Source organism: Hipposideros armiger, unplaced genomic scaffold (genome assembly GCF_001890085.2).
Source record: "Hipposideros armiger isolate ML-2016 unplaced genomic scaffold, ASM189008v1 scaffold_8, whole genome shotgun sequence".
NCBI classification, from domain to species: domain Eukaryota; kingdom Metazoa; phylum Chordata; class Mammalia; order Chiroptera; family Hipposideridae; genus Hipposideros; species Hipposideros armiger.
In genome coordinates, this window is record NW_017731358.1 from 8,855,810 (window position 1) to 8,883,264 (window position 27,455).

The 27,455-nt window shown below is 37.4% G+C and overlaps 1 protein-coding gene across 7 annotated transcripts in view; it reads left to right on the forward strand.

Moving 5' to 3' along the window:
- Window positions 1–27,455, forward strand: part of GSK3B (glycogen synthase kinase 3 beta) — a 209,334-nt gene extending 181,879 nt beyond the window's left edge. For 3 of the 7 annotated variants that reach the window (XM_019653072.1, XM_019653092.1, XM_019653100.1), the window contains 3 exons: window positions 5,179–5,211; window positions 8,791–8,889; window positions 21,939–27,455. In XM_019653072.1, the coding sequence (XP_019508617.1) occupies window positions 5,179–5,211; window positions 8,791–8,889; window positions 21,939–22,006 (200 nt within the window). In that variant the 3' untranslated portion in view covers window positions 22,007–27,455. Of the gene's footprint in view, window positions 1–5,178; window positions 5,212–8,790; window positions 8,890–13,929; window positions 13,980–21,938 lie in introns of all 7 variants that reach the window. The other 4 variants (XM_019653083.1, XM_019653106.1, XM_019653116.1 and 1 more) reach the window with 2 other exon arrangements.

A 27,455-nucleotide genomic window follows, 5' to 3' on the forward strand; every position in this document is an offset into this window, starting at 1 on the left:
GAACTATTTTCTACAGTAGCTTGCACATTTTACACTCCCACCAGCAGTGTACAGGGATTCCAATTTCTCCACATCCTCACCAATAACGTCTTTCCTTTTTTTAAAAACAGCCATTCTAGTGGGTGTGAAGCGATCTTAAGCTTATTGCAATACAATGAATCAGGACCTGGTAAATGCTATTTACCTATTCTTTAATAAATTACATTTATAAAATGGATTAACATGAAAATAAATTGGCTTAGATTTTAGAATATGGTCTTGAAAATATTGGAAGGACTTTTGTGAATAAGCAGTTTTCATACTATTAATAAAATTCACTAATGTTAATGTCCTTATAGAAGCTTCCCAAGTTTTTATGGTAACTTCAACATTGACACATGCCTTTTTAAAAGTAAAGGTTCAGTTTAAAAAAAAATAAGTTCAAACTTGACTCATACATATCTAATGTTTATGTTTTAAAAAAGGAATGAAGATTGTTTTATTTTGATGCTTCAAATTATTATATTTGCCAAGACTATCAAACATAACTATGTCTCTAGTGTAAGTCTGAATATCATATGTCTCTGAGGATTTGAAGACTGTATATATTTGGATGTGGTGTGGTATACAGACATAGTATACAGGCTCTGTGGCTATCAGTGTTTTTGATTCTGTTACTATCAGAGAAAAGTATGTACATGAGTCTTTGTATCTATTCAAATGGACCCTGTAAATATATCCTTGAAATGGTTTTTCATAAAACTAAGTGTATAAAATTGCAAGTGCCATCATTTTGAGATATGGTCCTCCTTTTTTTAATTATTAAAATGTCCTCTCAGCATCCATTCTGAAACTGGACTATGATGACCTAGTGGTACTTTCTCCCTGTCTTTCTAGATCACTATTATACTTCAACAGTGTTTCTTTATAAGGGCACAGCTATCCAGGGAAGAGGTGTTATTTGATGTCATCCTGTTTGATCCTCTATGTTTTGGTTTTGGAGTGTTTCCAAATGGTGGTCTTGTTTACTAAAGCAAAGATGTAACTGTTGTGAAGATGCAACTTTGAAGCATATATTAGTTAACAGCAATTAATGGCTGATCAGAATAAAACTGGATAATACAAAAGGTTGAAGAAGGAGAACAAATCACCCAATTGGTTGTATAGCTAGAAGGAGTCCAGAGATAGGAAAAATTCAGTGGTGGGGCAGTTAGTGAGGTTCTGCTGTAAGCAGAATAAAGCCCTCCTACAACCTCACAACAAATTTTCAGTGAAGCCTGTACAAATTCCCCCAAATGAAATAAAGATAATTCTTGATCCTCATAGAATAGGTGTTCAGTGAATATTTGAGTGAGTGATACATGCCACTTTTAATAAACACAGTATTTATTAATTCATACAGCCAGTATTTATTGGGCATTTCTAACGCTCCCTCTAGTTGTTGCTGTTGTTTTTAATTAGTAAGGTAAACCTACTATATGAACAGAACTATGAAGTTTAAACACTTGAGTAAAATAGTGTTGTATTAAAGTAAAGCTTAACGATAATGCTAACTACAATTTGATGTTTGTTGCTGTGCCATGAGTAATTAGCCATAAGTGGTAATTAGTATTACTTTCATATAATCAACACAAGTATTTCTGTGATCAGGTAGAGGAAGAAGAGAGATGAACTAATATGGGTCAGAAAATTTTGAGAGCCTTCTGACATCCTGATCCCAACTCAGGAGACTGTCAGACGTCTCATTTTTCTGGCACTGGGGCTTCAGTGTTCTAGACCAGGGGTCAGCAAACTTTGAGATGGAAGAGCCGCCAGGGGTCAGCAAACTGCAGCTCGTGAGCCACCTGCGGCTCTTTGGGTATGTACATGTGGCTCTGAAGTAAAATTGAAAATGAAAATAAAACTATCATAGTTTCATTTATAAAATTTTTAAAGGATCTTATTCACATAATGGTGATTATGTAAAAATATATTTATGTCTCTCGAATAATTTTTAAATTGTTGTGAGGGACAGGATTGGCTTTTCCAGGGGTCGGCAAACTTTTGAGATGGAATGTACCCAAAGAGCCACATGTGGCTCGCGAGCCACAGTTTGCCAACCCCTGTTCTAGACCCCTGACTGACAGTATTATCTGCATCCAGACTTTAGAAGCCGGGATATACCTTTGGCATACCCCATTTCCTCTGATCATTGGACATAACTGAATCAAGCCTTAGGAAGCAGGTGGAATCAGGAATTCCAACAGGGATCTATAGCTCTATATGTCTGTATGTCTGTCTATATACTGGGGGTGCCAAAAAATGTACACGTTTTAAGAGATGTTATCTATGTGATAACTTTTCAAAGTTAATACAGGCTATCCCTGTTTTCTAGTGTGTTCTTTTGAGTGAAGTGGCTAAAAAAGGTGTTTATTAGACAATGAACTTGAGGAAATTTGAATATAAATAAATGGCTTATCCTGTTAAACAAATGAGAGGTAGAGCTGTTCTTACTTATCAAAGGAATTGATGTAAGAATTATTTAATATTTTATAAATAATCTAGAGGAGTAAATTTTCTAGGTAAGCAAGCAGTACTCTTCTAGGTGTTGAAATGCTAAACTCATGGAAATGAACTGCAGCAAGAGCTTGAGAAAATTCGTGCACTAGAAGGCGGCAGGTAAGTTTTAGTTCAGGCAACAAGAGTGCTAATGGCAAATGTTGATTATATTCAAGATTTTAATATCTAAATTATCAATTATTTATGAGAATTGTTGTTTTCTGTGAGATTATTTGATCTACTCTGCTGCTTTGGCTATGCTACTGGGAAGAATGTGGAATGATACAGGAACAAACAATCAAAAACTAATATCTTGACTTAAACTTCTATGTGTAGTTTGGACAGATACACTTCCAGGAAGACCAGAACACTGGTGGTATATGATAAATAACCAAGGCAATAAAAATATGCAGTATTTGTTGGGTTGCAACGTCTTCGAGAGATTCCCAGGTATAATCTGAAACCGGCTCCCATACTTGGAGAGCAGAGAGAGACCAGAGAAAAAGTAGACCACTCCAGATTGGTAGGTAGCAGGTTTAAAAAGCAAGGGAACGAACTTACCAGGCTTGTCTTGGGTGGTTGGACGCAAGACGAGTAGATCTCAGCACCCGCCTGCCAAATCTTAAAAGATTTTATAGAGGTCCTAACTGGATCAGTCATGTACCCAGTCCAGATAGTTTCAACACCATATTTCTGTCTCAAGGCTGCTCCCTTGGAGCTTCTGGGAGCAGGGAAGTCAAGCAGACCCCGCATTTCAAAGTCCAGGGGAGGGTCACTCCAATTGCCTAGGTCCAGCTTGAGGGTCAAACCTGCAGCCACATCTTCTCGGTGACGTTTTCCAACAAGTACTGCACATGAAAAAAAGTAAGTCAGACCTAAAGTCAAGTTACAAACCTTGGCCAAGGCACCATCTCTGAGTTTCCTCATTTAAAATATAAGGTAGTAGGAGTAAAGATTATTCAAGGACACTTCTAGCTCCAAAATTCTGATTTTAAAAATGAATCAACTCCAGAAAGACAAAGGAAAATAATAAATAAAGCTAAAAACATAGACTGTGCTAGGGTGAGAACTGTAAAATCATAGTATAAATGAATACAGAAAAACACACACTGATTTCCCCCAGAATTTAAAATATTAACAGTTTTATTTTTAAATGCTCAAAAAGGTTATTAGTTGGACAAAACAAATCAAAATAATTTATTAAACTTCATAAAGAATGGAATTCTGAGTATAAGATGTTTAGGTTATTAAAACATTTTTATCACCAGAACTTTTTCAATATTAACATTTTGCTAGATAACTTCTAAACTATATTGCTACTGGAAGTGTAGTGCAATAAATACATCCAGACGTTTGGAGCTGACTGGTATAAATTGTGATGCTCCTTCTTGGGCAGTTAAAGGCAAAGTAGCCATGCGTTTTGCATATATCATGTAGTCCTCACATGAAGCGTCACCAGTGAGCCTTGTAATTATTTGTTTACTATTTGTCTGATTTAATTAGTTTAGTATTTAATTTTCTGAATGAGTATGGAATATGTAGTCAACATTAGGAACTTGGTCAGGGATTTCTTAGGCACTTTGAAATTGTTGGGAGAGGAGAGAAGCAGTTATGAGGGGGTTACTTGTTTATCTAAAAAACCATGTCCAAATAAGCAACATTAGAATTCAGTAATATGAAAGACCAAAGTGGACCATCCTAGCATTTGAATTACTGCCCCCCAAAAGTATACAAATGAAATGAGCACACCATTGTTAAATCATTCAAAGATTTTTGTGAATGGAGAAAAATAACAGTTTATGTAGACAACCACTGGCAATTTTCTTATATACATAAGAGGCCTGATACATGAAAAGAAAGGCTGCCTCTTGTAGTGTCTGCTTTCTGGGGAATCTGTAGGTTGAGCTCCCTCAAAGCTAACAAAGGGGGCCGGCCGAGTGGCGCTTTGGTTAAGAGTTGGCTTGGAACGCCAGCTCTGAGCAGCAGGGCCCCAGTTCGGATCCCACATGAGGGCCAGTGACACTGCCCTCTACAGCTAAGATGGTGAACAACAGCTCAACCTGGAGCTGGGCTGCCATGAGCTACCGTGAGTGGCCATCCAATGGCCAGTGAGCAACTTCCTCACCCGGGAAGAGCGCAATGATAATACCAATGGGCCAGTGAAGCAACGTCCTCCACAACTAGACTGAAGAACAAAAAGACAGCAATTTGTCTGTTCCCCTTCCCTGATTCCCCTGCGCTGTTGCACTCCCCCAATTCACCAATAAAATCTTTAAAAAAAAAAAAAACTAACAAAGGAAGAATATTCCCTTCTACCTGTAACTGGTACTTTCTTACATCACTGTAAGAGGGGGTCTGGTCAACAGAGGGGTTATTTCTTCCCTCTGGTTAACACATTGATTGTTGGTCTCAAATTTATTCTCAGCTTTCACACTACACAGTTTGAACAAACATTTATACCCTACCCTCTCCCCACCCCACCCCCCCAAAATAAAACAAAACTAGGAAAGTTTTTTACCTGCTCCTTCTTGTAACTCATTTTGGGAATCATATTTGGAAGAATAGAGATTTTAGATTTAGAGAAACTTCAGGTTTTGTCAGGTGATTAGGTATGGTTGAATTTATCCAGTTGGTCTTTTCATGGAAATTTTTCTTTTATAGTTTGCAGTAGAAACAACCATGCAGCAAAATTCAGTTAAGTGAATTTGATTAACCTTTTGGTTGATTGATATCTATGTTGGTTGATTGATCTCTATTTTAAAATTTGTTTTGCATTTCTTTAAATTGTGCACCTTTAAAATGCTTGGTTATGGAGCATGCAATGATTGATACACCATCAAAACATTCTTAATATTTTCTGATAAACTATGTGGTTTTTGATGACTAGTTTTATAGCATCTGCAAATGGGTGAAGAAACCCTTATCATGCATTAACTTTTCTACAACCTTCTGGAATGTGTTGCCATGTTGTTTTGAACCATATCTTATCTCTTATCCTTCCTGCCTCTTCTCCAAAGCTAGCCCCACTTCAACCTAATGGACCTCCTTGTTCCCTTAATTATTTTCTTACTCTCAAGCCTAGCACACATATTTAATAAATAAATACTAGCTTGCTTTTCATTTTCAATCTATTCTACACTCCTTATTCTCTGTATTCAAGAATATATGCACTCTCCTGATCCTGAAAAGTTCTATTACTTTGCTGTTTCTATCTTCCAAAATGCCTTTTTGTGGGGTTTTTTGCATTCTTGCACTACAGTTTGTGTCCACACGCATTGCCTCGATGTCCTTACCACTCATTGCCATAGATAGATAAACTGGGAGATTGGGAATAGGAGTAATTATTGTGAGCAAAAAAAACAAGTACAGCCATTTCGGACTAGTTGTGACAGCTCCATAGTCTGTTTCCCACAAAAGGAACAGACTTGTAGTGTAGCGAACAGGACTGTTACAAGAGTATAAGGAGGCCTAATAGGCAAAAGCGATGACAGTTAACAGGCTGTGTGAAGTAGAGCTTCATACACGTAGATGGAAAGCATTGGACCTTAAGGAATGCCTCTAATTAAAGAAGAGAAGGAAGGACAATGGGGTATAGGAGTTGGATATAGAACCATAAGTGATTGTCCAGTTTAGAATTTCTTACTTTTAAGATGTTTGACTCAAAAAAGTTCAAAGAAGTGTCTTTCCCCATCCACCCAAAAGGCCACTTACTGGCAAGTAGGTAAAGAGCCTAGTCTTTTTAATTGTTTTGTGGACTTACACTCTCTTCTGTGTCTTTGAATGTGGTTAACCCTCCAGGATCCCATAGCTTCTCCTTTTCTTGCCTCCCGTTTTCTTCACTTTCCCCCTTCTTTCCTTTCATTAGTTACCAGTCTTTCCCTACCCAAGGCCAAAATGACTGTTTACTATCTACCGATAAAGAGGATTGCTTTTTTCAAGCCGTGTGTGTGTATGTCTGTGTGTGTATACCCTTACCCAAAATAAGACACAAAACCACCAGGACCCCTCAACTGGACATACAGACACACAGAAAGATAGGTGACCTGGTGAGAAAGAGTAAATAAATGGGAGGAAGTGGACAGCATGGATCATAAGTAAAGTGACCACAGACCCTGATATTCAGTTTATTTTAAAGATTATCTTCAAAGTAGCTTTGTCAAAAAGTCTTATTAAAATGTCTTGTCATCTTTTCCTGTTTTAGATATTCTTTCAGACGTAGGGCACTTGGTCATAGAGATCTTTTCATTTAAAAGTGCCCGATTCCTGAATAGGTTGAATGCCTTTCTTGCCAGCTTGTTTGTCTGGTTGTCTTTCCTTTTTCTATTTCTGTTGATCAGACAAAGACAATTACTATCTTTTCCTCTGTCATGGGACCTAACACCTTATTTCATGTTCAGTATTGTTCAGTGGATGGGTGGGTAGGGTAGATAGTGGTGCCGGTGGGTAGGTAGATTGATGGATTTAAAAGAAGCCTTTCTATTTTTCGAAGATTGTAATCTTAATTGGGATGGTAAATTTCACTTTTAGATTACTGAGAGTAACTACCACATTCTACATTTATTTTTATTCCTAGAACCACAAAGTCATCAGCCATGGCAATTGAGATTATTTTGCTTTCCGAGGAACAAGACTCTAGATTAAAATTGAACTGACTTGATTTTTCTGTTCCTTTGTGAAACCCAAAACAGCCACTAAAGCTGATTATGAGAAAATAGCATCTCTTTGAACCTGATCATTAAGGTGGTGGTTTTTCAACTGTCTTCCCAGGGAAGACTGTTACAAACTGACCTAAGTCATCTCAATTAAAGGGAAAGAATAATGAATAATTTCTCTCAGTTTTAAGCTTTTCTGCTTATTCGTTTTTCACAAATTTTGGCATCTACTTGTTGTCTCTTTTTACCAGAATTGGGTATCATTTAGCATCTTAATTTAGTGCAAAATTTAGACATTTAATACTAAGTTGAATAACTCAATATTAACAGGGGCTTTGGACCAGAAAACATTTTTAAACTACTGCATTCAAACATTTCCCGTGCTAAGGGCTAGAAGGAGAGACAAATGGGAAGTGACTGCTTGGAGATTTCCCTTTGAGGTGCTGAAAATGTTCTGAAACTAGATAGAGGTGATGGTTGTACAAGATTGTGAAAGTACTAAATGCCACTAAGTTATACACTTTAAAATGGTGAATTTTATATTATGTGGATTTTATTTTAATTAAAAAACAAAAAAACTTATTTCCTAATTTTCAAAATCCCATGCCATGTCTGTGAATTGTCAAAATGGATACCGTAGCTCAGGGGATAACACCTTTCTGTAGCTAATAGTATGGTCGTGTAATGATTCCTCCAAACTGACATTTATTAAAGTCAAAAGGAACACTCACTGGTTAAAGGCTGGAATGAATAAAAAGAATAAACTAGGGTTATATTGGGCAGACTGGGGGAACAGTCACATTACCTGAAGCTAACACTAGATGCTTATATATACAAGCTCACCACCACTCCTTATTATCTGTCTGCATCATTAGATCCAATATCATCTTAAAATTAGCTCTTAAGGCTTATCTAGAGAACTTGATTCTTTAAAGAAAACCAGTCTGTATATAGTTGACAGAGAGAAACTTTCCACATGCAAGTAAAAAGCCTGTTTTAAACTTTTAAAAAGTTACAGTCTTATTGGTTAACAAAGCAAAATAGAAATGAAGAGCGATATTTTTATTTTTGATAAAAGCAATTAGACTTTAAACAGATGTTTGTTAAATCCTGTTTCCACAAGTGTTTGGATAGATCTTATCTGCCATTGGCTCATAAACAATTGAGTAGATTGTTCTGTGCATGCGGTTGTGTGTGCAAACACATACAGACACACAGACTACAGTCATACTCTTTCTCTGACACCATCACCCTCAATTTTTGTAGTTAAATATTGTCAGAATAGTTTGGGAAAATCGAGTAAATTTAAGTTAATGAAAGATGGAAATAGATCCTATTAATATGCTTATTCACAAACGTTAACCAATCCCTTTCTCCCAGATACCTTCAGTTCTCAGATTCAAATTTTAGCAGATAGTTTACATGTTATGTATCACAACATTTCTGTGGGCTTTCTCTGTAGCTCATTGATTTAGTTTAGTTTCAGGTGTAGGTTTATCACATCTTTTTGTTGTTGTTAAACCAGTGTTTTAATGTAGTATCTTATATTTATTGTTACCAATAAAGTAGTTCACATACAAAGTTAAGAGTGAGTTCTAACATGTGTCTCCCTTTTCTCTAGAACTTTCAAGTAATCCACCTCTAGCTACCATCCTTATTCCTCCTCATGCTCGGATTCAAGCAGCTGCTTCAACCCCTACAAATGCCACAGCAGCCTCAGGTGAGAACACTTAAGTCTCTTCTATAAAAATACATTGGTTTTTTTGCTGTGATTACCTCCATTATATTTCATTTGATACATGTGAATATTTAATACCTCCCAAGTATCAAAAACATAGCACAGCCAGATGAATAAATGTTGACTAAAATATTTTTACATTTTCGAAAAGCACAAAAGGACTCTGTAATTACTATTTATATAAGGTATAAATATCTTATTATAATGTTAAATTCTGTCACCTTGTTATTTTAAAAGTCATACTTTCCGTATAATTTTTTGATTATATATATCAAGTGAGATGCTGATAGCAGAAAGCAGTCTGTATAAATGTAATGTTATTGAACGTAGTTCATTTCAGTTTCATCACCCTGAACGTAAATTATATTAGTATACTAGAAGGCAAATTTTTAAGAAGTATAAAATATAGATTGGAGAATTTAATCATTTTATAAGACTAAAACTGCAATGCAAACACGTTTAACTAAGATTTGGATCAGAATGTGACTAGATCTTGTCTTTCAAAAACTAAAAGTCCACATGATCTCCCAGGGTAGAGCTTCGTATAGTGCTGGTCCATAGCCAGCTAATGATGGGGCCTCATTTAGTGAGAATCACTGTCATTACAGATATTCTGAAGATACCCAACCTTTGAGTGAGTTGAAGGTCCTCCAAAGAATGGCTGAATGCTGTTTAAAATGAAATTGGAAATATAATAGGTAGTACAATCAAGCTACCTAATTTTTTTTTTTTTTTAACAAAAATCAGATGTTGGGAACTGACTTTATTTTCATTAAATCATCCATTACATTGAACTAAGTTGGATCAGACCCATTTTTGCCTAAGGGCATTTATGCTGCAGGAGATAAAATCTGTCATTATTAGTTCCTAGCATTCAACAATAAGCTCAAAATCCATCTGTTGTCTGTCACAGAGTTGTTCCTGTCAAATCTTAATCTTTTAGAACATTGGTAATAAAGATGTAAAACATTTCCTTCTAGTCCTTGTCCTACCTTTGTTCCAGAAAGAAAGGTCTCTATTCTAGTTCTAGTTCTATCAATGCATGCTACCCTGAGAAAGTCATTTGAACTTTATTAGTTTTAGTATTGTCTTAATAGTTTTCTCTTTTATGTAAAAAGTGATAATCCTCTCCTAGAGTAATTTTGTAAAAATCACATATGTAATGAAATGTGCTTTAAATTTTTAAATGTAAAATACAGGGTTTATAAGAAAAACTGACCTATTTATTTAGAAGGAAGACAGAATTACTCAGATGAGCTGTTAATAAACTTAAATCACTGGTTCAGGTTAGAGTACATTCATTTTCAAAACTTGAAATAGGCCCTAACCCTGAACTAAATGCATTTACTTGTTGAGCTAATTTCCAGGAGTTTTATTAGAATTGCTTTAGACTGTGGATAAAAATGAGAATTATGATTGTAAATTTTCTTAATGTGAGGTACTAAAACTAGTTAAAATAAACTAAGGATTTTGGGCAATTTGCCTAGTAGGAGCCTAGTATAACTTTATTTTTGAGTTGCTTTGATTCAGGTTATAGTAGTTACCAAAAATATTTTTATTGCTATATATATTGAAATCAGATTTCAACATAAATATGGAAACTGGCCTTGGACTGTGATCCTGAGAGTTTACTTCAAAGTTGAAGTAAATCAGGATGTGAGGAATTTAATAGAAGACTAGTAGGCTGAGAGCAGAGCTAAAATTAGTTTAGAGAAATGCTGGCCTTGAATAGCTTAATAGTGACCAAAAAGGATTTCAGATATTGCTCTGAGCTTCCTAGTGGCTAAAGTAAATAAAGAAATGTTACCTATTAAAATTTTCCATTGTTCACTAGATAAAAAGCACGCTGGTGGCTTAAGAGAAGCAAAGTGTTTCTGTCTCTGCTATTTGAGAAGAGTTTCTCCCTTAGGGTCCTAGATTTGGTACTGTAGGACATACAATAAATGTTCTCATCGCCATTCTAACAATAAACATAATTGAGTTTCATATGGATACTTTTTAGGTGCCCCTCAGTGTTAGCCAGAGTAGTAAGAGCCCCGTATGTCACCAAACGTCCCTCAAAAAATGCTCATCTAAATGAATGGATTGATTGTATGACATTAGTGGCTGCCTGTATTTAAATACAAATACATGTAGTTATATATATTTTAAATAAGAATTTGGTGATGTGGATTATATTTAAATAAGACCTTAAAATACGAGGTGTGATCAACAAATATGGTGAATGTTGAAATTTTAAAAAAATGTATTACAATAAAAGACACATTGCCATTAATCCCCCTCAAAATACTCCCCGTCACTTCGAACACACTTATCTCATCATTCTTGCCACTTTCTGAAGCAGTTCTGGAAGTCCTCTTTTGTGAGTGTCTTTAGTTGCACTGTTGTGGCTGCCTCAATATCCTGAATCAACTCAAAACATTTACCCTTCATGGTCATTTTGACTTTGGGGAAGAGCCAGAAGTCACACAGTGCCGAATCTGGTGAATAAGGTGGATGAGGACACACCGTAATGTTTTTCTTTGACAGAAATAGCCATACCAGAAGCGATGTGTGACATGGAGCCTTCCTGTTGTGATCACAAAATACAGTGAATGCTGCTGCCAAGTGCCATCTAATGGAAAGGCAGGGATCTTCAATATGGGAAGCGGCATGTCAAACCTTAGTAACAGTGTATGACAAGTTTCAACTTGTTCGGTACAGTCATTTGGGTGTGAGCTACACCTTGAGAGAAGGTGTGTTTTAAAGTGTGCCGTAAATCATCTATCATCATGACAACACTCCACACATCACTTCTGGTTACAGCAGTTTCTGTCAAATAGAAACATTACAGTGTGTCCTCATCCACCTTATTCCCTGGATCTGGCACTGTGCGACTTCTGGCTCTTCCCCAAAGTCAAAATGATTTAGGACATGGAGGCAGCCACGACAGCACAACTAAAGACACTCACGAAAGAGGACTTCCAGAACTGCTTCAGAAAATGGCAAGAACGACGGGATAAGTGTGTTCGAAGCAAGGGGGGAGTATTTTGTAGGGGGTTATTAGAAATTTGTCACTTACTGTAATAAATTTTTATTTTTTATTTAAACATTCAGTGTATTGTTTGATCTCACCTGGTATACATGCTCTCTCGGCTTCAGTTTCCTTATCCATAAAACAGGAACAGTAAATACTCACTGCGTAGAGTTCGGAGAAGTAAGCTATAAAGTGTACAGAGTACTTAGCTAGTGTTGTGTTCAAGGTTCAGGTAGTGACTGCAGGTGAACTGATTAAGACTCATTGGAAAGCATTACTGTGTATAACAAGAACCATCAGACTTCATACTTTGTTTTAGTTCACTAATCCCCATTTAGGAATCTTAACTTCAGGATAAATCTAACAGAAGGACAAAAGCTACCATGTACAAAGATATAAATAAGAATAATTTGATAATAACAAAAAGCCAATCTGATCTGAATGGTCAACAGTAGGTAATTGTTTCAATACATTATGAATCTCCATTTTTATGTAACCATAAAAAATTATTACGAAGCTTATAGGATATTTGTGGAAATATGCATCTCAACTTATGTGGAGAAAATCTAAAAATCCTATGTACCATGTTGGTAACTGCCAAAATGTGTGTTTGCATGTGGATAGGGACTATATAGAAACATACAAAAACTAAAACTTAAATTAGTGGGTGTGGACGTTGACCTTTTTTTTTTCTCTCAAAAACTTTCACATCTTTTAAAATTGTTGTTAAAATACCTCAGTATCAGGGAGCATTATAGTTGATCATGGCTCTCTCTGATTGACATGAGAAACTCTTGAAAATTATACATACTACTATCAATCCATAAAATATAATTTCTTATTTTGATATATATAAAATTCTGATTTTCTCCACACCCCCAACAGATCCGCTCATTCACTCCATTTGGGAGACCATTCATCTAGACCACCTAGAATAATAAATCTTGAGAAGTTGTAGTTGTACTAATCAAAAATGAACCACTTTGGAGACTTTCTGATCTGATGTGGTATGGTGGGGAATTTCAACTAGAGCCGTTTTCTCTTTATTTGTTTTGTATATTAGTCTTCTGGGTAAGGCTTCTTTCAGTGCAGTGGTTCTTTTATTAAAGCAGATTTGAAAACCACTGATTTGAGTTCACCTCTCATTATCCACTGAGAACTAGTCATCTATCCCATGCTTATGTATATATTCACTAACTGGAAGCTCATAACCACAAGAATGAGCACATTCCATCTTTGTATCACTCTGTTAGAAAGTTTATCCTTTATTCACCCTGAAATTTGCCCCCCTATACCTTCTTCCACTGAGTGATTGAACTCTGGGGTTATGTAGAACCAACCAAAATCCATGCACCACAAATCTTTCAAATTTTAATAATGGCTAACATGACTTCCATACTAATGAGAATTTTAAATCTTAACCCTGAAATGTTCTGACGTGTCAGGGTGTTAAGTTTTCTTTACAATTGTATATCATCTGCACATTTCCTAAACATCAATTTTTGCCTCTATCCAAGCAACTAATAAAATCTATCAAACAGGACAAGGCAGGGCCTACTACAGATTTTTTTTTTTTTGCCTTTTTTGAAATTGATAAAACAAGTTAAATGGGACCAGGTAAGGTTTACTGGAGATAATCCTTCTAGTGGTCTCAGAGTGATTGGTTACCCCTCTTGTTGTTTGCTTAGCTACAGACCAACCTTACAATACATATAATAATGTTATGAAAAACTTTGTAAAATACTTTGTTGTCAAGAAAACTTTCAGATTCTTTTCTGTCAAAAAGGTGTTAACTATCAAAGATGAAAATAAAATATTTTTTTAAGACTTAGGGAAATTTCTAGTGCTTAGATATTTCTAAACTGTGAATATCTGTAATCGATGTTAGAATTTGTTTCTTGGACTCTATATAGATTCTGGGTTTAAAGACATTTAAATATGTAGATTGCCCTCACCTTTCTTGGGCTGCGTTTTGTTTATTAGGATTTTTGTTATATCCTTTCCAGGTTGAAAACCCTTCTAACAGAAAAGGGAATCATGATAGGAGTTGGACAAGGTCTGTCTTCTCTGTCTTTTTACCTGGTCAGGGGGCTTAACTTTTTCTTGATCTTGCTTGAAAACCTTTTGCTGTTACTTTATTTAAATGAAACCTAGCCTGTTCTTACAGGTTCACATTATTATTTTCTATTCCTTGGATATGTGCCTTTCTTAAAGTTATATTATTTTTAATATGAGCTCATCAGAGAAAACCCTTTTAGTTGCTTTCTTTGGTTCTTCTCCCTCTACTTTGCATTGAGATTATTTGCAATTGCTTGGCCAAAATTTCATTTTTTATAATTTTCTGGGTTTTGTTAGTTATTAGCCCTTTTTGAAGCCTCTAGCCACAAATGCATACCTATTTGTTCTCTGAACTTTTTGAAATCCATTTTGTTTAAAGTCATGGTTCAGATTTAGCCAGAGCCAGTGATCTTCTTTCGTTAACTATTACAGTTATTTTTACCCCAGAATTCCTGTCACCTTCTATACCACCAGCCAGTTCTTCCTAATTGGACAGAATTAAACCCATAATAATTACTCTCATTGTTCGTTTCCACTGATTTTAAGAGATGAAATGTTAAATTAAGTCAGTGTATCAAATTCCTGCTTTTCTAAAACAGCAACTCCCATCCCACTTCCCCTCCCCAAGCACACTCTCGCTTTGCCTGTGTGCCACTTTCACAGTGTGTATTGGGAAAGCTGTGTCCACGTCCTGTTTAGCTGTAGCATCTGCAGGCTATGCCCTCAGGTGTTCCTCTTCCTAACCCTGTTCTTTCTGTTTGTTCTATCTTAATCCATATGTATGTGGAATTCCATGAAAGTATACAGCTTAAAAAAAAAAAAAAACCAAGGTTTTTTCTCTATTAAAAACATAGTATATATAGTTGTTTTAGAAAAAATATCTCCCATAGTCTCACTTCCATAGATAATCAAAGGTAACTATTTCATATTTTAGTCTATATATGAATGGACAGAGAGACATGCTTTTTTAAATGGGTTTATGCTATTTGGGGGATGGGAGTAAATGACTATATAATATTTAGCTGGTGTTCTAAGCCTGTACCATAATTTATTAACTAATTCCTTATTTTTAGATATTTGGGTTGTGTCCCAATTTTTAGAAGTAGAATTGCCGAGTCAAAAGGTATGAAGAATTTTTAAATTTTTGATACATGTTCTCAAACTGCCTTCCAGAAAGCTTGTCCCAGTTTACACTGCCCACTGGCAGTGCACTTTTTTCCATTTCTCCATTCCCTTCACGCTAGCCAGCCCAGAGTCGGGGTGGGAAAGGCACAGTGTGCTCATGCTTATTTTTAGGCGTTACCAGCGTGGTAGCCAAAGAATGTGGGTGTCTTTTTTAGGTACAGTGCTATACCCACTTCCTCCTATTGGCTCTGTGTTTGAAATACAAACTTCCATCCACATATGCCAGTTTGACAAATTCACTGACACCAGTGAGGTGGTATCTACCCTGTGTCAGGGTTTCAGGTTCACTTGGCAAGTTAATATATAGATAACTCAAGTCATTAGCTTAGTCATTATTTTACCAGCACAGTGCTAAGTTTCACTTTTAGGAAACTTTCTTTTTTTGCAAACCGTGTTCTAGCCTATTAAGTTAAAATTTTACCAGGGTTTTTCCCCCTACCTGCAAGAGTAATGTAAAATCTTATCGGTGAATGTCTTATCAGACCTTCTTCCAGGTGTTCCAGTGTTCCTCAGCCACTCGCCTGAAGTCACCTGCTTATATTTATATGCCTTTTCTTGCTCTTTGTTCCTAAATTATTATATTTTTTAACGTAAAAGATGAAACGGATTTCTGTGTCCTAAGTGGCCTTCAGTTCCCTACTCTGAATAGCAGCCGTTAATTACAGTGTGCGCTGCTCAGAGCTAGGGCCTCTGCTGCTGGCCCATCAAATACGAACAGGCTTGTTGACAAGCCCTCCAGTCAGTCTGCTGGAGTGGTTGTCTTGCTGGTGTCTGAATTTCAGTTCTGTTTTTGAAATGACTGAAGCCACCTTGGTGTCTTGTGCCATAACTTTTCCCTCAGAATAATAGGAAAAAGAGAGGTCATGAGGCTTTGCTGAGGATTCCTCTCCCTCTCCCTCATTATTACACATGCAAAATTGTCAGAATCATAGTAGACATAAAGAGAAAAATGAAAATGGAGTTCTTCACCTTACAGGTGATACTTCAATTTTATTAGTGTAGATCGTGATTTCAATTTAAATATAAGCTTAGGGTATACCTTTGATACTCTGTAATGATCTTGTTTGTTCCACTCATCAGTGAAAACACTACTACCCGAGACATGGTTTTACAGTAGTGGCATTGCCACTTAGGACAGCTTGAATAGGGACATCCTGAGGTAGCTACACTGTGTAAATAACATCCCAAGCTGCTAAAATTTTATCTTTTAGAGAAGTTGACCTCTCATGAGACATTTTCTAACTATTATAGAAAGAGGATAGCTGGTGAATAGAAACATATAAAATGAGTCTGGGAGGGCATAATAAAGAAAATAAGGAATTAAAAGTATACTTTGTAAATTCCCAAATATACTAAGTCCATGTAAAACAAAAAGGATTTGATATATCTGAAATATGCTCTTTGATTAATACACCAATAATAAAAATATTAAAAATTGAATGATTTTGTAGCTTTTGAGAACTTGAAACGTGCTTAGGATAAATAAGGAACTAAATTTTTATTTAATCTCAAACTTAATCATATGTAGCACACGGCTCCACTCTTAGAGCGTGCAGATAGAACTTTCCCATCACTGCTGCTGACAGTGGACACTGTCAGAACACTAGTTCTGGAATGCTGGAATTCCTTGTTTTCTCCTCCTTTTATTTAAACCTTTCAGCTGCAGTTTATAAATGTGGCCATTCCATTTACTCTCCTTCCCCTCCCCATGTGCACATTAGGTCAGACACTTTTGGTTTCTGACCTGGTCAACTAGGTGGAGTAGTTTCCTCAGTATTCAGACAGCTGCCCATCAAATCCAGGACTCAGTTATCCAGCAACTCTTACAGATCTCTGTGAATCGGGGGTGGAGGGGGGGGATGAATCCTCTCCTAGAAAAATATATGTGTATCATATATGTAATTTTGCATGTAAAAATTTACTCTAGAACAAAATCGCAGCCTCATGAACTCTGTGGTGACCTGATACCTTAGGGCTTCACCGTCGGCTTCACTGTGGGACTGCCCAACTTGTCATTTTTACCTCTAAAGTCACACAGACTAAAATTGGTTTCAATGAATACATGCACAAATTCCTTTTGTCACATCCAGTACAAAAGCCTATAACCATAGACTCATTTTAAGATTAGGGAAAAACAATTGGCCATATGATGCAGTCTTCCTTGTGTTGTATAGTTTATTAAGAGCATACCTAATTTTGTAGAGGGATCTGGTCAGTAGTGCTGTCATGAGCTTGTGAGCATAAACACTAACTGGTATTTAAATTCTTTGACATGTATGTATGTATTGGTTAAAATTTAGAAGCTTTAAACAAAATAAACATTATTTTGGTGTTGGTCAGAAATTCAGAAGCAGCCTAGCCAGACAATTCTAGGTCAGGACCTCTCATGAGGTTGTAGTCAGAATGTCAGCCAGAGCTGCAGACATCTTAAGGCTTGCCTGGGGCTGGAAGGTAAACTTGCAGGATGACTCATTCACATAGTTGGTGAATCCCTACTGGCTGTGTGTGGGAGACCTCGGTCCCTCACCGTGTGTATGTCCCCATAGTGCTACTTGAGGGTCTCGCATTGTGGCAGCTGGCTTCTCCTAGACCAAGTGGTCCAAGAAGGAAGACAAGGTGGAAGCCACAGTGTCCTTTATGTCCCAACCTTGGAAGTCACACATCATTATTTCTGCAGTATCCTATTGGTTACACAGGCCAACCCTATTCACTGGAGGAGAGGACTCCATTAGGGCATAGACACCAAGAGTCATGACTCTTTGGGGCCATTTTGAAAGGTGGCTACCACAATGTATAAGAATGATGTTACACCTTTCTCTCCCAAAGCTGATTATTCTCTCCATTCCCCCTCAAGTCTATCGTTTGTTTGTTTGCTTGTACTGTAGGAGCATCAGAAGGGTGGTAGTGGGCATTGGTTTCTAGGAAGCTAGGAAGTCAGTAAACTCTCAGCTCTATAGTTCTTTCCAAAACACTTGCAACTATATACCCATACAGACTGTTTGAAAATTAGAAAAATAAAATAACTATACCTTTAATTCTTCTTATTATAAATTCACTGATGTGTTTTAATGTAGTAACCCTTTTGGATACTAGAAATAGGCTTCTAGAAATCACAGTGGATTTGTAGGGGTTAGGTCTGAATGAAAGTCCCCTTAAGCCCTTTTCTCCCTTTGCTAGGAAATTTTTTCTGCTGTTCCGTACTGCCCATAAAGTCACCATTCTCTTCCTCTGTCCCTCGGGTGCTCAGCAATCCCACTTGTTAGCCCTGCAACCTTACATGTATTACTTTGGGCCTCCGTGTTGCCATTTGCAAAGTGGAGGTAATAATTGTACCTATTTCTTGGGGTTGCTGTGTAGGCTAAATGATACCGTGTACTTAGTATGAAGCCTGGCACATTGGTAAGGACTCAGAGATTAACAACTGCTGCCACTGATACTTACTATGGTGGTGATGGTGGTTACCAAAGTCACACGCAACTATAAATGTGTGTATATTTAGATGTCTCTTTTACCATTCCATTTATTGAACAACTACTATAAACCAGGTACCATGCTAAACACTTCATGAGCCTTACTTTATAAAAATAGGTGGTATTACCACCATTTTACAGATGAGGAAATTGAGGGATAAAGAGGTTAAGTAACGTGTTCCAAAATCACACAGCTACTAAGTTGTACAACTAGGTCTCATACTCGATAAATGTTTGTGGAATTGAATTAAAGAGAGATTGTCAGTGTGAATATCAGAAGAGCACCTCAAGATTAAAAACAAGAGACTATATAGTCAACCTTTGGTGATTCGTAGTTGGATTGGATGCTTTGTAATCAGAAGATCTTAACCTATCCTGTAAACCGTAATGCCAGTTAACACCACTTTTACCAATATGACTGTAAAGAAGGAAATGCAGGAGAAACAAAATGAGCTTTGCTGCTGCTAAAGAGTTATAAATGATTGAGAAGAAAAGTTACAGAAATTACAGTAAACATCCAAATCATCCAGTTCATCAGAATTTTAAATTAATGAACATTTTTATTACAGAAGGCCCATATTAATTCAATTATGGTAAAATAAGTTTATAGAATTGACCATAGGAGCAAAATAAGCATGTACCAAGAATAACAAGTAGCTTTGTTCAGTAAGTCAAGTGGTCTGTTGGAGCGACTGTTGAGTTTGTAAAACTTCACATTTTGTTTTGTTTTGTTTTGTTTTTGCTTTTCTCCTCTCTGTACTTTGTCTCCCTCTGAAAAACAGAGAAGTCTGTTCTTTTTTTCAGCAAGGACCTGTATAATTTGATTTTAAGGTTTTTTGGTTTGGGGTTTTTTTTTGTTGTTGTTTTTTCTGAATGAGTACAGTGCTTTGACTTTAGGTATCAACGATATTTATAATATAATTAGCTGTTAAATGTTAACTCGTCACGTGATTTGGAAATAATTCAGAGAAAAATATAGGAGATCATTAAATTACAAACCTGAGGAGCCTGAGTGTCTTCAAATTTTATTGTTCAGAAGGTGAATTCATTTTTGGTTATGTGCCCACTTAAAAGGCTTATGCTTTTTATTATGATCATACAAACAGCCTTGATCATACAAACAGCCTTGAATTTATCCAAGGAAGCAGAGACTAGTTTGGGGAATGTCATAAGTTCACAGGTAGTAACCAGTGAAAGGACATCTGCGGATTAGTAGCTAAATAGGATTTTGTCAAAGAGCTGATGAATGTAATGGGCTGGGTGACCATGTAGTTGGGCCTTGCTGGGTAGTGGCCGACGTAGCTGATGCTGTCATGGCCAGAGCTGCTAACCGTGCTGATGTCGTGGTCACGCAGATAAATTCCTGATGATGAGGGAATCTCTGAAGTGCTGGGGAAAATCAGAATATGACAGTTTGACCTGTCATTTTCACATACTGAAAATGAGAGATAAGTTCTGTTTAATGATGATCATGCATAGGTTCTGAGTACCATCCAAAGCACAGGAAATGCTGCAGTAAGCTGGGGTTTGTGAGGAACGTTATCAGTGTGACATAGCTCTGAGGCCTTTCAGGCTTTCTCTGGGCTGTTGTTTTTAATGCACCCTGTGCCTAATTATGAAAATGAATGTTTTTCCTGAGAAAGACTTGTAGGAACATGTGGCCTGGACAGGAATTGATGTTAGTTTATTGTTGATGCCCAGAATTTGGGTGATCATTGTGGGAAAAACTCCTGCCAAGCAAGGCATATCCAAGAAAGACCAGGAGTCATGAATGAAGTATTAGACACAGCTACTTGCTGATTATTGGAATAGGCTCTTTACCTGCCTTTGGAGAATAAGCTCTGTCATATACCCTCTTCTGCCACCTGTTGATGTGTCACACTAGCGAGTTAATATGACTACATGCCATGGGCAGTAAGAAGCTAATGCATGGACCCTGGTGCCATAATGTCTGTACTTACTTATATGAAAACAGGATTGGAAGCAACTATAGCTATTTTGAAGCAAATTAACTAAATTAAACATAACCATTCAAATTAAGAGAGGTAAACATTTCTCCTCCAAAGGCTGAGTTAAATGCTTATAAGGGCAGATTGTTTTAAGATCAGGAATTTAGAAAAGAGGTATAGTTTTTATAGAGTGGCCACTGAAATTATAAACTGACCAGCTAATCCTTAAGAATCCCTGTGTGTCCTTGGGGTCTTTTGTTTCTCGCTCTAATTTAAAAATTCAAAGTAGAAAACTCCAAAGACTGAATGTTGCATTCAGCCATGAGATTGTTTACAGTCACAGGATAGAGGAGAGCTACGGGCTCTAGAGAGACAGAAATTCTGGGTCTGTTTTTTGGTGTCACCAGCCTTCATGGCCACAGGTGGTATGACTTCTAGGGAGGTGGCTCTTGGAAGTTGCCCTCCCCCATCAAGCCACTTTTCTTTTTGCCCATGGCTTAACATGAAGTGTTTGGGAGAAAATTGGCCCAGCAGTATATTCCCAGTCATGCATGAGATGACAGGGATGCAATAGACCAGCCACTGAAATAACAGTCTATTGCATGCCTGAGATGCAGAGCCAATCTGGACACGATTAAATACCCACTGAAATGTTAATGGATACTGTGAAATAATATTGGACCTTTAGAGGGGGGAAAGGGTGAAAGTTAAAGTTACATGTATTTCTAAAGGATTAGGCAAATCAAGCTTAGTGCCAAGATATTTGACTACAAGATGCTTTATTGAATAAGTGAATTGGTACTACAGAGGGTGTTTCTTTTTTGCTGATTGTTTTCCATTTCTGTGAATAACAAAGAGGCTTTACTTAGAAAGCCAGCAGCGGAGTTTGATTTATGTATTACGTGTAGCACTTCTCCCTGTCAACACTGACCCATATTACTTGTATCACCTCCACCCATTTTACCCACTTAAGTAGATGGCATATTGTAACATGGTTCCGAATTTTTAGCAAGTTTTTCCAGCTGTGCATTTTCAAGTGAGTTAGACTCTACCTGAGTTACTTGTACACTGCTGATCCCAGCTGTTGGAAGAGCTGTGGCAGAAATGGTCTCTGGCTACCTGAGTCTGTAGCTTACTCAGAACCAGTATCGTCTGCACTGGCACTAGGCCAAGGCATGGACTTAGCTCTAAGCAGAAAGAAATCAGATTTCAGAGCATTGGCCACGCTTAAAATAGCATTCCAGATACAGCTTGGAAGACCACACAGCTCCCAGTCTGCAGTGGAGGCAGTGTGCTTTTCTCTTTGGGGTGTTCTAGAATTGCTCATGCCCTCTCGAAACTTTTGATTTGCAGATGCTAATGCTGGAGACCGTGGGCAGACCAATAACGCCGCTTCTGCATCAGCTTCCAACTCCACCTGAACAGTCCCGAGCAGCCAGCTGCACAGGAAAATCCACCAGTTACTTGAGTGTCACTCAGCAACACTGGTCACGTTTGGAAAGAAAATTAAAAAGAGAAAAAAACCTGTTCATTTTAGTGTTCAATTTTTTTTATTATTGTTGTTCTTATTTAACCTTGTAAAATATCTATAAATACAAACCAATTTCATTGTATTCTCACTTTGAGGACGACCCGGGGTGGGAGGGGTTGTGGGGAGGGGAAAGCGGAGCACTAACACAAAATCTCTCTCCCACGACAATCTTTTTATCGAAAGTCTGCTGTTGTATTCTTAAAAAACAGGACTCCTGCCTCATGCTCCTTCCACAAAAGAAGAAAACTTTGTTCTGTGCTAAAGTTTCTGTGAACTTTGTTTTCTTTTAAAGTCAAGTGTAAGACCTTGGTATAGTGCACAGCTTGAAATTGGTTGGGAGCTTAGCAGGTGTAACTCCATGGGGACTTCAGTGTCACTTGTAAAACTAATCCATAGCCTCGGGTGTTTGAAGACTTGCCTTTGGCATGTTGGTGGCAGGTGTGGCAGACAAAAGGAAATGTGTATCGTTTGTAACCCAGGGATGTCAATAAAGTTTGAAACTCTAAAGGGAAGATTTTTAATCGGTTAAGGTTTTGCTTTGCTCTTAATCAGTGCTAGTGGTGGAGACACTTTGATAGGAGGCTGTCAGAGGAGGAGCAGAGGCGCTCCATGGTGGGTCTTTGTTTGACCAAAGGTTCTCTGCAGATCTTAGTACAGTTTTAAACAAGTGACCTAGAAGAAGACTGAAAAGGGCCACTCTGGCTGCAGAGGTCAAAAGCTGATGAGCCTGGAGAAAGGCGACAGGCCAGGGGCAGATCTCACCACTGTGAATGAATTAGTCCAGATTTTTTCCTAAAGTTGCTTCCCTCGGAAAGATACACTTGAGAGGACATTATAGTTAAATAATGTGAACTGTAACAGTCTACTGGTTTATTTTCATATTTTTTTAATTGCAGATCGAGCTTGCAGAAATTGCCACATTCTGCACATAGTTCTAATTTTAAATCCAAATCTAGAATCTGTATTTAATTTCAGCTTTTTTTAACCTCATGCTTTTTAAATTTTATTTATTGATGCATGTCAGATAGGCCATTATGATTTTAGATGGTAGTAGGAATATTAAAACTACACATCAAAATGATATAAACAGTCACTTGTACCTGCTGACTTTATAGGAAAGTTGATTATATAAATGTCTGTATATATGTTATATATACATAGATTCAGTACTGCATTTTGTTTCTGTTTTCCTTTTCGTTTTCGTTTTTGTTTTGTCCAGTATCAAAATTGGTTGGCGCGTGAGAAGGATGTTGCCCCCCCATACCCACTTAAGAGTTTTTGTTCCTGTTTTCTTTGTGTATCAGTGAACAGTGTAAGAATCAGTCTCTGTTTTTGAAGAAAAAGCAATATTCCTTGGAAAGCAAGGAGGACTGAAGGATTATGTTTGCAGTGAGGAAATAGATTTTCACAAATAGTTTGTTTTATACTTTTAAGGTTGACATCTTTGTGGGCCTTATATACTCTAAAACGAACCTTAGTCACCTTGGTGCTTATGGGCCATTACTTGACCTATGAATCTTTAAGGCACAATCAGTTGTACTTTACATTTAAAGATCACTTGAGTGATGGCCCCCTTTCCTTCTTACCCGCACCTTCCCCACACCTTCCAAGGTTAGCTGAAAACGGGGGGGCTGCAGAGCTGAGCCCTAGAGTGTGTGTAACTTCCCTCCGCCCTCCGCGTTGCCATCTTAGGTCATGTTAGGGGTCTCGCCCTCCAGGTGAATTGAAAGTGGAGTCACTTGGCAGCCCTCATGCAGGTCCCAGCTCCCTGTGCTGCCGCTTACCCAAGGTGTGTGGCTCTCAAGAGAGCCCCACTGCCTGCTGAAGTGACCAATGCCCAGGAAGGCGGCTGGGAGCCATCTTAGTTTTCACTCACTGTTTAGCTAAGCTCTTAGGCCATGAAAGGGGGTTTCTCAAACCTCTGGTTATATCAGAGTTCATGAGAAAGGAAACACACTCAGCCAAGCCAAATCAAACAAATTGAATTTCACTTTTCATAATGAGCTTCTGAGAGCTGATTAAGATTTGAAAGAGGTCTGAATCAAAGTATTTGGCAGCATAGTTGCTACAGGGAATGGCTTTGATAGACCATTTTCAGAAAGGATTTATAAAGAAGCTAACAGGTCTGTGACAGAAATGGACCTGCTTTCAGACCAAACTGCCCAGCCAAACATCTGGACACAGACACTACTCCGGACTTGGTATCCTTGCTGGAGTCCATAAAAATCTGCTTGTTTTACAAAACACTTTCCTCCCCAATCAGTGGGGTATCAGAAGAAGAGAGAAAAGGCAGCTGCTTTTCTCTCGTTATATTGTGTGTGTGAGAGGGCTGAGGCGCGTGATTTTTCTTTCTCAAGGATCATGGCGGGATCACAGAACTCTTTTATACAAGTGAGATCCGGGTCTCTGAATATCTTTTGTAAATAATAATAATAATAATAATAATAATAAAAAGCTCCTCACCAAATTCAAGCTTGTACATTATATTTTCTTTCAATGTTTTTAAATTTAAGTTTTATTGTTTTGTATGTAAATATGTGGACCCAGGAACTGTTATTAATGAGCAAAAAGTTACTGTTCAGGGCAGTGATTCTGTTTAATAATCAGACAAAATGTAGACGAGCTTTTTAAAGCCATATAGTTTTAACTCTGTACAGTAGGTACCGGCCTGTATTATTGTAACAATAACTCTAGCAATGTATAGTGTATCTATATAGTTTGGAGTGCCTTCGCTTCCATGTGTTCATTTTTTTGTTTGTTTTTCATTTTTAGAATTTTAATTGGTTTCTCTATCCATGTCTCCCTGTTCCACCCTTTTCTCTTTGAGATAATAGCTCACTTATAACACAGTGTCTGTGCCTCTCCATAGTGAATTTCAGTAATACCATGCTCAGGAGTGGAAAGAAGAAACCATGTTCATAATCTCGTTTCATTCAAGCCCTGCCTTTGCTTTGGTTCTGAACATCTGTTTCCTCCTCAGTAGCAGTGACCGGTTTCGTTTCATATGTAGGCCATCCAGGGACTTAGCGTGGTGCCAGGGAGCCCGAGAGCTGGAGGATACCAACAAGTTAGCTTTGGCTCGTCTCTTCCCCAAACCCTAACCATGAGTCTTACCAACAGCAGATTCCATGCGTGCTTTCTCTCCTCATCGCCTTTCCTCACACATGAGAGAGAAAGAAACAGAATTCGTTTTGATAAATAAGTTTCTTATTAGTACCAGGTTGTGATCATCAGGGACCTAACAATGCTGTAGTGTGATCCCTGGCAGCGACTGCGTGTAGTGCTGCCGAACTAACAGAGCTGCTGTTCCAACGAGGGAGCTCCTGCCCATTCCCAGCCTCCTGCCACCTCTACCCATGTTCAAGGAAATAACATTTTCATTTCTTTTTCAAAAATCAGTTTAATTCTCACCATGTGCCCATCATGAAGGCCTTTTTTGAAAGAAAAAAAAAATCATTCGTTTTGCCTCCAACTACTCCATATAAGATGTCTTTGAGTAGAAGAAAAACTTTACCAAACCAAAGGTTGCTATTTTTGAAACATCATGTGTTCATTCCAGCAAGGCGGAAGACTGCACCTTCTTTCCAGTGACGTGTCATTTTTTTTTAAGTCCTCTTAATTTTTAGATACATATTTTTGGTTTGTGTTTTAACAAAGCCTGCCTAACCAGTCATCATGTCTGCACCAATGCAAAGGTTTCTGAGAGGACTATTGTATTCTCTATCCCTGTGGATATAAAGACACTGGCATTTCACTTATTTTTTTCCCCTTCCTATTTAAGGGATTTAACTTTGGAGTCTTCCAAAGGAAGTTTGGCCAATGCCAGATCCCCAGGAGTCTGGGGGGTTTTCTTTGTTTTAAAACCAAAATTGTATCTGTTGTTCATGTTAGAGATCATCTAATCACAGAGCCGAACACTTTCTCCCCTATATAGAAGAATAAACTAAGCATGCTTTACAATAACATCTGTCTTTTCTGGTAGAAACCTGAGCCACTGAAAATAAAGAGAGACAACTAGAAGCAGAATAGAGTCCCAGACAGGTCTACGTTTGAGAGGCTTTGAAAGTAATCCCTGGGGTTTGGATTATTTTCACAAGGCTGATGACGTTTTCAAGGTTGTTGCTCCATTTTGCACCTCTGCAATAAAAGCAAAATGACAACCAGTACATAAGGGGTTAGCTTGACAAAGTAGACTTCCTTGTGTTCTTTTTTTGAAGTTTTTTTTTCTTCTTACTATATCTGTCTACAGGCAGATACAGATAGATGTATGAAAATGTGCTTGCCTGTAAAATTTGCATTTATAAATGTGTTGCCGATGGATCACTTGGGCCTGTACACATACCAATTAGTGTGACCACTTCCATCTTAAAAACAAATTAAAATTTTATTATATATATATATATATATATATAAAGGACTGTGGGTTGTAAACAAACTATTGCAAACACTTGTGCAAATCTGTCTTGATATAAAGGAAAAGCAAAACCTGTATAACATTATTACTACTTGAATGCCTCTGTGACTGATTTTTTTTTCATTTTAAATATAAACTTTTTTGTGAAAAGTATGCTCAATGGTTTTTTTCCCTTTCCCCATTCCCTTGTAAATACATTTCGTTCTATGTGACTTGGTTTGGAAATAGTTAACTGGTACTGTAATTTGCATTAAATAAAAAGTAGGTTAGCCTGGAAATGAAATAAAAATTCACAAGTGTGTGGTCTTTATTTCAGTACCCAACCCTCTTTTTCTTCACCCTACCTACTTTGTCACTGCAATATGTAGTCACATCACCATCACCGTTCCTCCAATTAGAGAAACATGGATCTTTGTTATAAAAATCAAAATATGAACATTAGTTCTCGTTCTTTCAAATGATCTTTTCCCATTGTGTAGCCCCAAGAGGTGCAGCTTCCATCTTGGAAACCTTTGGATTTGATGTAGAGGAAGCTTTGCAGACACTGCTTTGAAAAGAAAGAAAGCATCCTGGAAGGGACAAGTTTTTTTAAAAGTGTATAAGCTGCTGTCTTTGATTACTGTGTTCATGGTTTGGTGTAGCTGTATTTTCTTTTAATTTTCAACCCGTTAGTAATGGTCTTTGGGAGTATCTGTAAAATATATGAACACCACAAACAGTGGGGCTGTACCTCCCAGGTAACCGACACATGTTGTGTTTGAGTCTGCTCATTTCCAATACTGGATGATGTATGTAAACATGTAATGTCTCTTAGTGCAAAAAGAAACATTTTTTAGGGCTGACTCACTGTCAGGCCTAATCTAAAGGCTAGATATAAAGTCATGTGACTGCTGCTTCAATAAAAACAAATTTATATTGGATAACA